General features: G+C 44.2%; 1 protein-coding gene across 3 annotated transcripts in view; it reads left to right on the plus strand.

Moving 5' to 3' along the window:
- MTREX (Mtr4 exosome RNA helicase) overlaps nt 1-12,073 on the plus strand; it is a 52,439-nt gene that overhangs the window by 16,485 nt on the left and 23,881 nt on the right. For all 3 annotated transcript variants that reach the window (XM_059695030.1, XM_059695031.1, XM_059695032.1), the window contains 5 exons: nt 883-962; nt 2,270-2,380; nt 3,938-4,039; nt 4,838-4,963; nt 7,456-7,606. In XM_059695030.1, the coding sequence (XP_059551013.1) occupies nt 883-962; nt 2,270-2,380; nt 3,938-4,039; nt 4,838-4,963; nt 7,456-7,606 (570 nt within the window). The remainder of the gene's footprint in view (nt 1-882; nt 963-2,269; nt 2,381-3,937; nt 4,040-4,837; nt 4,964-7,455; nt 7,607-12,073) is intronic.

A 12,073-nucleotide genomic window follows, 5' to 3' on the forward strand; every position in this document is an offset into this window, starting at 1 on the left:
TAATTCAGTTCTGCCTTTACTTACGTACTCCTGTACCGTGAGAAGTTCTTCACTCATCCAACATTGAATTTCAGGTGTGTTGTTTCCAAGACAGAAATAAACCCACATTAAAGCTAGTTTTTACTTATCCATGGGCCAAAGTAACAAAGGAGAGATAACTAACCTCTTGAAGCCAATACAGCAGGTCCTCCAGTAACGTTTTATTCAACATCTTTTTGTTATAATGTCAGTGAGATGCTGGAGGAACTTGTCTTGCTTACGTCAGTTAGCCTGTGGTAAAATTGGTCTCATTAGACATCATTTCACTTAGGACCTCTCGACTCTTAACGTGAGAATTTACTGTAGTTCTTGTTTTGACTGAGTGAATTGCTCTGCTGAGACGTTTTCTTATAACTATGAGTGCCGAGTCTACTCAGTGTTGCAGTGTTAATATTGATTAGTTCACCCAGTACTTATTGACTGCCTGCTATGTAACAGACGGCACAAGCAGGCAGTGTCGTGGGTAAGTGCAGAGGCTTTGAGTTGCTGCTCTAACAGCTAAGAGCAGCAGCCATGGTTCGCTCTAACCCCCTTTCCTCAGTGGTGGATAGCGAGAGCCCGAGACCTGTGATTTTTGGACTTGAACCCCGTATGCAGAGCAGTTAGCACAGTTAGCCACTATTTTTATATGGTAGTACTTTTATTCACAGATTAGGTCTGTTATGTATGTTTTGGAAAGGTAGTGAACTTTATTAAATAATTACGGTCATTGTAATCTACTTTCCCTGCTGACAATCTAAAGTGCTGTTTTTACTCTTTCTAGACTCTCGCTCTCTGCATGTTTGAGGTGAGGTATCGCTGACTCAGTAAGATACTCACGTGCCTCTGGGTGTTCTCTCTTAGATGAGGAAAAGAAGATGGTGGAAGAAGTATTCAGTAATGCGATTGACTGCTTGTCGGATGAAGATAAAAAGCTCCCTCAGGTTTGTGTTTGATACAGTGAGCTATGGCTATGAGTAGGTGGCATGAGTTCACTCTTCGGTTCTTAGTTGTGTTGCTGTATTGTAACGTTTGCCCCTGCAGGGGATACGTTGAGTCATGCACTGAAATGGTGTCTTGACTTATTTTAAGCTTCTGAAAAGGTGGGGAGAGGAAAGACGTACCGCCTGAGGCTCTCTTTTCTGAACGTGCTCATGGTCTGAGCTGCTGCTTGTTCCTAACATGCCAGGTATAAGTCTTCAGATATGTAAGGCTGTGGCAGCTCCCGAGAGAGTCTGATGTGCATCCAACCTGAGCTACTCTGTCCAACCTAACCTTTCAAAGACCGTGTGAGAAGCTGGGAGGTCGTCCTCTGCTGACGAATGGTTGCTTTCACGTACATGGGTTTATAAGACTACAAAAGCATATTGGTGTATATTAGAGAGACAAACAGAAACATTGATTTGTTCCACTTATTCATGCATTCATTGGTTGATCCTTATATGTGCTCTGACCAGGGATCAAACCCGCAACCATGGCATATCGGGATGATGCTCTAACCAACTGAGCTACCTGGCCAGGCCAATGTATTGCTATTTAAAAGAATATTTAACTTATGATTTTTTTTTTTTGTAGTTTTTCTTCCCAGCTGAATGGTTAGTAGAGAAGGGATGAGCCATGTCTTTATGTATTTTGTAACCCCAGCACACTTATTAAATAGTGGACCTTAAATGGCATTGGTATAGTGTTGATGAGAATGATCTCTTCAGCACCTCACTTCCTTTTAGAGGAAGTACATATATTATGCTAAACGTGTTATAGTTACTTAATTCTTTTTTTTTTTTTAAGAATTTTGTGAGTTTATTTGAGCCAAACTGTCGACAATTGCCAGGAAGCAGAACCTCAACGGATTGAGATAATGCTCCCTACTTAATTCCTTTTGGTCTGAGTTGGCCAGTATTTAAGTTTATTTTGTGCGACACTAACTTTTTCCTCATAAACTTTAATTTTTTGGAGGAGATAAAGTGATGCTGTACATTTGAATGAGGTAGCAAAGCATTATAAAGTTTATTTAAAACATGCCTTTCAGACTTTTTCATAAGCTGTTTTCATACAGGAAGCCTGATAGAGTTGCTTATGTTTTGGGTTTGGTCAGGGGATACAGGTTTAGTTTCTGCTTTTATTCTGTAATGCTTATGTGATGTCTCTTTAAACAGCATTCTTTCTTGATTACCCGTTTTCCTTAATTAGTTGCTTTAGGGTTTTTAATTTCCCTCTTCCTCACATTGTTAAATAAATATTCCAATCGCAGGTTGAACATGTGCTTCCTCTTTTGAAGCGGGGGATTGGCATCCACCACGGTGGTTTACTTCCTATTTTGAAAGAAACGATAGAAATTCTCTTTTCTGAAGGATTGATAAAGGTATGATTTCATGTTTGTTTATTACGCCCGAGAATTATTGTGTGAACAGTTGGTTATATTGTTTTGTTGTTTGAACTGGGTAACACTGTAGCTGAGGGATGCACTTGATTTCTATACAGTTACACAGGCCCCCTGCTGTCCAGAAGTTGGGCGCTGCTAGGAAGCCTTTCATCAGCTGAAAGGGCATAACTTGAAGAAGCATTTACGTTAATTTATATGGAAAATTACTGTGGGTTCCCAGTCCCAGACCCAAGATTCAGTACACTCATTGCCACCAAAACGCTTTATTTCATTGCCACCAAAATGCTTCCTTGCACCCGGTTTTATACCAAGCGCAGCACGCTTACGGGCTTGTGGGCTTTTCTGATTCCTTAGGACACGTCTTGCTGACCCGTGCACAGTCAGTCATGGTAAAGCGCAGGTGCTCCCAGACGCAGCTCAGAACTGCGGCTGATGTGGAGGTGGTTCCTGGGGAAGGAGCTACAGGGCACCTCGCCTGCTGCACCAGCCTCTAACGGCTGCTGCCAAACACGCAGACCCTGCTTTTGCCTTTTGCCTTTTTTGGTAAAAGCAAAAATCCTCTTTTTTTTTTTGCTTCGCAAAACAGCTGCTAATGTAGGACTTTTGTAAAAGCAAAGTGGCAGGTGTGAAGTTTCAAACGTGGGAGGCGTGCATGTACTTCATGAATTTGGGCTGTAGGTAAAGTCATTTGTACCGTTTATTTTCAGTAAGAAATGCTAACACGATCGGTACAGCGTGGCATTTTGTCAAAGGTGCTATTGAATTGTCAGACCTGCAGCTGATTCTGCAGGTGAACTCCCTTCTGTATACAAATGTAAAAGACTAGAGAAGACGGGAGAATTGCAGGTAGACTTACAGATGATATTCTGATTTAAACCAGGCAGTCTGATTTAATGTTTAAAATTATGTTGGTATCTATACCCAGAAATGGGATGTTAAAAATGGAATACAACTTTAAAATGTAGTCATCAGCCTATATATGACTCAAATTGTTTTGTTTAAAAATTAGATTAGAAATTTATCATGAGAATTTCTGTGCTATGTAGACTATTTGAAAGAAATTTATTCATCCTAAAGCAGCGGTTGCCAACTGGAGGTTCGTGGACCACTGGTGGTGCGTGAGGTCCAAAAGGTTGGCGACCGCTGTCCTAAAGAACATACAAGAGGTATTTTAAGTGAAGAATTGGTCACTATTTATACCTGGGTCTTGTTCAGGCTCTGAGCCATTTTAAAGTCTCTTTTACGAAAGCATAAGTGATACTTGTTGGCTGTAAAGTTTAGCACAGTTGTGCATAAAGTAAAATGAAAGGCCATCGATCCCCTCATGTCCTAGACATTTCCATGAGCACTCATGCAAATAACACATGCTTTATTTTTTAAACAAAAGTGATTGTACTACCCATGTTATTTAATTTTGTCACATGCATAGCTCTTCATCTTTTTAGAGATGAATAGCATTCTGCTGAGTTGATGAAATAAAGTATTTTTATCCTCTTCCCTCTTGATGAATAATTGTATAATTATTCACTTAATTAGGCGTTATTTGCAACGGAGACTTTTGCCATGGGAATTAACATGCCGGCTAGGACAGTTTTATTTACAAATGCCCGAAAATTTGATGGGAAAGACTTTCGATGGGTAAGTAAAGTTGATTCCGATATTGAAATAACTTTTACCTTTGTTTTACTTAAGGTGATTTTGGCTCGTGCAATCTTAGAGACATTTAGTTCTAAATACTCTTGAACTTGTACCTGAGCTAATACGTACAACAAGCTTATCAAGGTTAAGCTTCAGATCCTTTACATTTCTATCCTTCCGCCAAAAAGCAAACAAACAAAAAAACCTTTCAGTGAAAAAGTTTGGGAGGGATAAGTGGGCAAATGATTCGGGAATGCTTTAAATCATCGTAAATACACTGATTTTCATTTCCTCACTTTAAGGTATTCGAAGCACCTAGCCCTCTCACTAGGTTGTTCTTGGTGATGAATGGACTTTACCTAACTCCAAGGACTTACACTGTGAAAGTTAGAAATAATTGTGCTTCTTTAAAACTAAGGTTAATTTTATACTAATCTCATGTACATCAAGAAAATTTATGATTGGGTTAGGATTTAGTAGTTTGGTCATTGTCTAGACTACTGTTTTTCAGAATATCTAACTTAAAGATTTTTTTATGCCAGTGAATTAGCTGATATTTCCCTGTAGGTATGCATTTGATCATTTTGGAGCTGAAATTTAAATGTTACTCTTAAGTGTTTTGCAGTTTTGTGTTTTCATTTACACTCTTTGAAAAGTTCATGTTTTTAATCATGGGTTTTGGGGGGTTTTTTGGACTATGTAACTTGTACTTGTGTATTTTATAAGAAAAAAAAAAGTAAGACTATGTTTTTTACCAGGTTCTCTCCTAAACTTAGAACTTTGCTTATGTCTGTTCAGATTTCTTCCGGGGAGTACATTCAGATGTCTGGTCGTGCTGGAAGGAGGGGCATGGATGACAGAGGAATCGTGATTCTTATGGTTGATGAAAAGATGAGCCCAACTATTGGGAAGCAACTGCTGAAGGTAACAGAGTTAAGATTCTGCACCTGCAGCAGGAATTTGAGAAAAATACTTCAGGAGCAACTCTGAAATTAGTGTTGTCAGTTCAGACATCTTTCTAAGGAGATGAATTGATTTACAAAACTGCCTGGGCTGGGGGAGGGAGCAGAGGGTAAGTGCTCCAAGTGCTGGTATTTCGTCTCCTACTTTCTGTTCTAATCGGTAACGAGCAGCTCATGGCGTGGAGGGATGTGATGATCCTCAGTGAGGGTGAAAGCACTCACTTTCCCTTCAAATTTAAGGTGACCTTGACATCTCCCTCCATTGCAGGAGTTGCTCTCCCTACTCAAACAGGAAGTGAGGCCCATGATGTCAGGGTTTGGGCAGTTACCTGCCTCTACCTTTGCAAGCCCAGGTAGCTGAATAAATTAATTCTACAATCTACCATCCTGTTTTAGCCTATTGATAGATTATAAATACCCCAAAACTAATTTTAAAATTTTAAGCTTTATTTCAGATGATCCTGTTCATTTTGCTTGTGTAGTGTTTGTGTTTTAGATTGTTTAAGATGTTTTATTTTGAAGAGCTTCTCAAGGAAGTTCAACCTAGTTGCTTTCCTTGTCCTCCTCCACATTCTTAAATCCCTAGAGCAAACTATTGATAAGATAGGAAACTTACCATTAATTAAAAATATAAAATTAACTGCCAGCTCATGAGCTATTTATTTATTTTAAATATATTTTATTGATTTTTTACAGAGAGGAAGGGAGAGGGATAGAGAGTTAGAAACATTGATGAGAGAGAAACATCGATCAGCTGCCTCCTGCACACTCCCTACTGGGTATGTGCCCGCAACCAAGGTACATGCCCTTGGCTGGAACCGAACCCAGGACCCTTGAGTCCGCAGGCCGATGCTCTATCCACTGAGCCAAACCGGCTGGGGCTCATGAGGTATTTAAACTAAAGGTGAAACAAACAAAGTGCAGATTGGTAGCTATAGAATGGTCACAGGGATGGAAAGGACAGCATGGAGAATATAGTCAGTAATCTATACTAATAAAAGGGTAATATGCTAATTAGACTGGGAGGCCTTCCAGGAGACCTTCTGGATGTTCTTCTGGACAAAGCCATGGTGACAGGGCCAAGGTAGAGGCGGTTGAGGCCAAGAGGGGAGGGCAGTTGTGGGTGATCAGGCCAGGATGGGGCGGCAGTTGTGGGTGATCTGGCTGGTAAGGGGGGCCATTACAGGTAATCAGGCCAGTGGGAGGGGCCAGTTGGGGGTGAGCAGGCCATCAGTGGGGGGTCAGTTGCGGGTGATCAGGCTGGTGTGGGGGCAGTTGGGGGTGAACAGGCTGGCAGGGGGGACAGTTGGGGGCAAGGAGGCCAGTGGGTGGGGGCAGTTGGGGCCAAGCAGGCTGGCAGGCAGAGTGGTTAGGGGCAATCAGGCAGGCAGGCAGGTGAGCAGTTAGGAGCCAGCAGTCCCAGATTGCAAGAGGGATGTCCGACTGCCAGTTTAAACCGACAGTCAGACATCTCCTGAGGGGTCCCAGATTGGAGAGGGTGCAGGCCGGGCTGAAGGACACCCCCCCCTTTCCCCGTGCACAAATTTTGTGTACCAGGCCACTAGTATTGTGATAACTGTGAATGGGGCCAGGTGGGTACTTGAAAGGGGACCACTTTTTAACTAAAGTAATGTGATTGTCTAACCACTATGCTGTACACCTGAAACTATATGATAAAATGCTAATATGCAGATTGTCCCCTCAGGAGTTTGACCACTCGCTCTGACGTGCACTGAACACCAGGGGGCGGTGTGGAATGAAGGAAGGCCCCAGCCTGGGGAAGGAAGGCCCTGATCACCTGCCAGGCCTAGGGACTCTACCCCTGCAAGAATTTTGTGCACCAGGCCTCTAGTATAAAATAATATTGAATGTGAACTGTAATTTAAAACTAAAATTTTAAAACAAAATTAAAGCTTCAAAATACGTTAAGACATACATAGGTCAATATATTAGATTTTATTGCTTTTTTAATCCTCACCTGAGAATATATTTTTATTGATTTTTTTTGAAAAAGAAACACTGATGTGAGAGAAACATTGATCGGTTGCCTCCTGTGTGCACCTTGACTGGGGATTGAGCCTGCAACCTAGGTATGTGCCCTCTCTGGGAATTGAACCTGCAACCTTTTTGTGTGTGGGACGATGCCCCAACCAATTGAGCCACCTGGTCAGAGCTCATTAAAATTTTAATTTTATTTTTAAATTTTATCGTGGAAGGAACACAACATGAGATTAACCCTCTTCGCAACACGTTGTTGACTACAGGGGCTGTGTTACACAGCAGGGCTCTAGAGCTTGCTCATCTTGCTGGGCCGAAACGCTTTCCAGGAAAACGTAATACACTTCTGTAGCGTTCCTTCACATAGAGTTAAATTATGAAGCAACTACCAGGTGAAAACTATTGGTGTGAGTTTATTTGAATAACCTAAACTAGTGACATGTTCACTCCTCTCAGGGCTCAGCCGACCCCCTGAATAGCGCTTTCCATTTAACCTACAACATGGTTCTGAACTTGCTGCGTGTGGAAGAAATCAACCCCGAGTACATGCTGGAGAAGTCCTTCTACCAGTTTCAGCATTACAGAGCCATTCCCGGGGTGGTGGAGAGTAAGTACAACCGCTCAGGGCTTCGCGGCTGGGCTCCCGCCTGGGTGCTGCTTGGCCCTGGGGCTTCCTGTGAGCCAGGTCTGGGTCCTGTCATGCAGAAAGGTCACAACTGCAGCCAGTCCTCATCGCCGACCACACGTTTCACAGGGAAGGAAGAAAACCCTGTCAGGACACTTCTCTGTGGCTGATTCTAATGCAGGTCTTAATGAAGGCCTTGGAAATTAAGGAAAGAGGAAATGATTACGATCTAGCATAACTTCTAGCTGGGCTCAGATTGTTGGTCATGACTTGACCAAGAGTCTGCTACCTGTTCTGTGAACTTAAACATTGCCACCACTTCTCCATCGGCTGTCTGTCTCCCCAAGCCCCATGGGAAGGGAGCACCTGTTTCCAGTGTGGCTCTGACTAGTGTTGCTCCTATGCCCTGGACTCTTCTCAGTTGAATTATCCCTGCATTTCCCTCTTGTTTTAAAGGAGCAAGTCTTTTTTTTTTTTTTTAATTAAATCTTTATTCAGATTATTACATTTGTTCCTCTTTTTTCCCCCCATAACTCCCCTCCTCCCAATTCCCGCCCCAACCTCCGCCCTCACTCCCCACCCACTGTCCTCATCCATAGGTGCACGATATTTGTCCAGTCTCTTCCCGCATCTCCCACACCCCTTTCCCCCCCAAGAATAGTCAGTCCATTCCCTTTCTATGCCCCTGATTCTATTATGATCACCAGATTATTTATTCATTTGATTCTTAGATTCACTTGTTGATAGATGCATGTTTGTTGTTCATAATTTGTATCTTTACCTTTTTCTTGTTATTCTAACACTTTGAAACCAATAAACAAAAGACTGAGTATCCAAAGTATAACGGGCTTTTTAGTGGAGGAAGTAGGAGTTTAGGTGATGAGACAGGAGAGGGAATTGATGAGGGAAGTGCAGCACCTTCAGTGCAGTTTTCAGGCTGCCTGGAGTGAACAGGGAGCAGGAGATGGGGCAGGGGAGCTCTGTGCTGCTGCTTCACTGCAGAGTAGTTTGGTGCAGTTGGCCCCTCGTTACCAGGAAGGTGTAGCTCCTTTTTGCTGTTGATGCTGCTGGAACCTTAAACATAGCACAGCCAGGATATAGACTGTTGTAATTCACCTTTATTTTAGAAACTAGAGGCCCAGTGCACAAAATTCGTGCGCTGCGGGGGGGGGGGGCCCTCAGCCCAGCCTACCCCTCTCACAGTCCAGGAATCCTCAGGGGATGTCCTGACAGCTTAGGACAGCTCCCCGTGGTGAACAGGCCTAAGCCGCAGTCGGGCCGCAGAGGCTGGGAGCAGGCGCCCCGTGTGTGTGTGTGTGTGTGTGTGTGTGTGTGTGTGTGTGTGTGTGTGTCCCCGCTGGGGACCTGCCCCCAGCCGCGCCGCAGAGGCTCGGAGCAGGCGCCCTGTGTGTGAGTGTGTGTATGTCCACTGGGGCCCTCCCCCCAGCCTCGCCGCAGAGGCTCGGAGCAGGCGCCCTGTGTGTGTGTGTGTGTGTATGTCCACTGGGGCCCTCCCCCCAGCCGCACCGCAGAGGCTCGGAGCAGGCGCCCTGTGTGTGTGTGTGTGTGTATGTCCACTGGGGCCCTCCCCCCAGCCGCACCGCAGAGGCTCAGAGCAGGTGCCCCTCTGTGTTGATCTCAGGCTCCAGGCCGTGCCTGCGTGTTGTTCTCTCAGGCTTGGGGCCGTGCCTGGCCCCTCCTGCTGAGCTGATTGTGACCCTTACAGAATCCCAACCTCATTTGCATATTACTTCTTTTTTTTTAACATATATATGTATATGTGTGTGTGTGTGTATATATATATACACACACACACACATACATACATGCATACACATACATACATACTAGAGGCCTGGTGCACAAAAATTTGTGCACTCAGGGGGTAGGGAGTCCCTCAGCCCGGCCTGTGCTCTCTCGCAGTCTGGGACCCCTTGGGGGAGACCACTTGCTGGCTTAGGCCTGTTCCCCGGGGGATTGGGCCTAAGCTGGCAATCAGACATCCCTCTGGCAGCTCGGCAGCCCTCGGGGGATGCCCACTTGCCAGCAGGGAGCAGACCTAAGCTGCAGTCAGACATCCTTAGCGCTGCTGAGGAGGCAGGAGAGGCTCCCACCACCACCGCTGTACTGGCAGCCATCACCCTGGCTTGTGGCTGAGCAGAGCTCCCCCTTGTGAGAGTGCACGGACCACCAGAGGGCAGCTCCTGCATTGAGCGTCTGCCCCCTGGTGGTCAGTGTGTGTCATAGTGACCAGTCATTCCCAGTCTTTCTGCTGTTAGGGTCAGTTTGCATATTACCCTTTAACTATATAGGATAGAGGCCTGGTGCACGGGTGGGGGCCGGCTGGTTTGCCCTGAAGGGTGTCCCGGATCAGGGTGGGGGTCCTGCTTGGGTGCCTGGCCAGCCTGGATGACGGACTGATGGCTGTTTGTAGCTGGTCACACCCCCTTCAGGGTGGCAGTCCCCACTGGGGTGCCTGGCCAGTCTGGGTGAGGGTCTGAGGGCCGTTTTCAGGCTGGCAGGTGACTGAAGCTCCCAGCCTCTTTTTTTTTTATTATTCTGGGATTTATTTACCTTCTATAGCTGTCACTGGAGCTGAGAGCTGGCTCCAGCTCTGAGGCCGCGGCTGGCTGAAAGCAGGTATCTGGGTTTGTTTAGCTTCTAGAATTGAAACTCTGTTGCCATCACTGGTGCTCTAAGCTCTGAGCCCGCTGGCGGCTGAAAGCAGGTACCTGGGGTTTGTTTAGCTTCTATAATTGCAACATTGTTGCATCTGGAGCTCAGAGCTGGGCCGCAGCAGGCGGGGAACCTTGGCTTCCTCCATCACTGGAGCAAGCAAGCCTCCTGTTCGCTTCAGCTGCGTGGCTGCCAGCCGCCATATTTGTTGGCAGTTAATTTGCATATCCTGCTGATTAGCCAATGGGAAGCATAACAGATATGGTTAATTACCATGTTTGTCTATTATTAGATAGGATACACACACACACATACATAGATAGATAGATACAGTGGTGGTTTTTTGTTTTTGGTTGTTTTAATAAGAAACTGGGAAGGCTGGCTACATGAGATGTTTTCATTTACTAAGTCCACAATAGATTTCTTAGTGAGCCATAAGAGTAGAACTTCCAGGATTGTATTTTCTATTTACTGAAAAGCAAATGCAGACTTACTCTTAATTTTTTTGTTTGGTTTCATTCATAGATAATGCCTTAGTTAATACAATGGCAAGGGCTGTGGAGTTACATATGGGACTACTTGAACCTTAGTTTGCTCTTTTATGCAATTGAGATACTATCTAGTTCATCCAATTCATGAGAATTCCATGAGATAATTTACATTAATTGCTTAGGAACTACCTGTTTAATTATTGATAATATTGCCATAGATCAGTAAAGCCATTTAAACTTGAACTGTTCCAAAATTTGCTCAGTACTGGAGTAGCAGTCCATTTTGCCATCACTCAAGTCTGTTAAATGTTTTACATATAATCTGATAGGAATGCATCTTTGGAAGCACTGCGTCCTGCCTTCCTCAGAAGGAGGAACTTGGTTGCACAGTCTGAGAAGTTTATGGCTGTGTCTCCCCTGCTGTCTCCTGATGCTGAGGCTGAGGCTGAGGCTGTGCTGGGGTGGGGTGTGCACTGTGGGGAAAGCAGCTGCTCATGCTGCGTCCCTCTGCTCTTTGATTGGGAGTGGGCTATAGCTAGTTAGAGTCCTAGATACAAACCACAGGTGACTTACAGTCTCTCAGGCTTCTGACTCATTAGCACAGCGTGATTTGGAGTGGAGGGTGGGGACAGTGTTTAAGCAGAAATCCGTGCATCTGTGGACAGTTGATTTTTCACAAACGCTGCATGGACAACAGGACAGCCAAGTGCAAAAGAATGAAGTTGGATCCTTACCTCACACCATACATAAAAATTAACTGAAATTGATGACAGTCCTAAATATAAGAGCTGAAACCGTAAGACTCTTAGAAGAAAGCATAGGCATAAATCTTCATAACCTTGGATTTGGCAGTTGTTTTCTAGAGAATACACCAAAAAGACAATCAGCAAAAGAAAATAAATTTTATTTAATCAAAATTAAAAACTTACACTTCAGTAGACACCAACAATAAAGTGAAAAGAAAACCCACAGACTGGGAGGAAATATTTCCAAATCACATACAGATCGAGTATCAGGAATATATAAAGAATTCTTAAAACTCAACAACAAACGTGTAATTTAAATGGGCAAAGGGTTTGGATGGACATTTCTCTAAAGAAGATACGTAGTTTCCCACAAACATGTGAAAAGATGCTCTACATCATGAGTTATTAGGGAAATGCACATGGTAACCACACAGATACCACCTCGCACTCCTTAGGATTGTGGTTTTTAAAAAGGTAGTTACCAAAATGGTGGGGTTGTGTGGGAAATAGTGTAGCACTTCCACAGCAAATTTAAT

The sequence above is a fragment of the Myotis daubentonii genome, chromosome 4 (assembly GCF_963259705.1).
Source record: "Myotis daubentonii chromosome 4, mMyoDau2.1, whole genome shotgun sequence".
NCBI classification, from domain to species: domain Eukaryota; kingdom Metazoa; phylum Chordata; class Mammalia; order Chiroptera; family Vespertilionidae; genus Myotis; species Myotis daubentonii.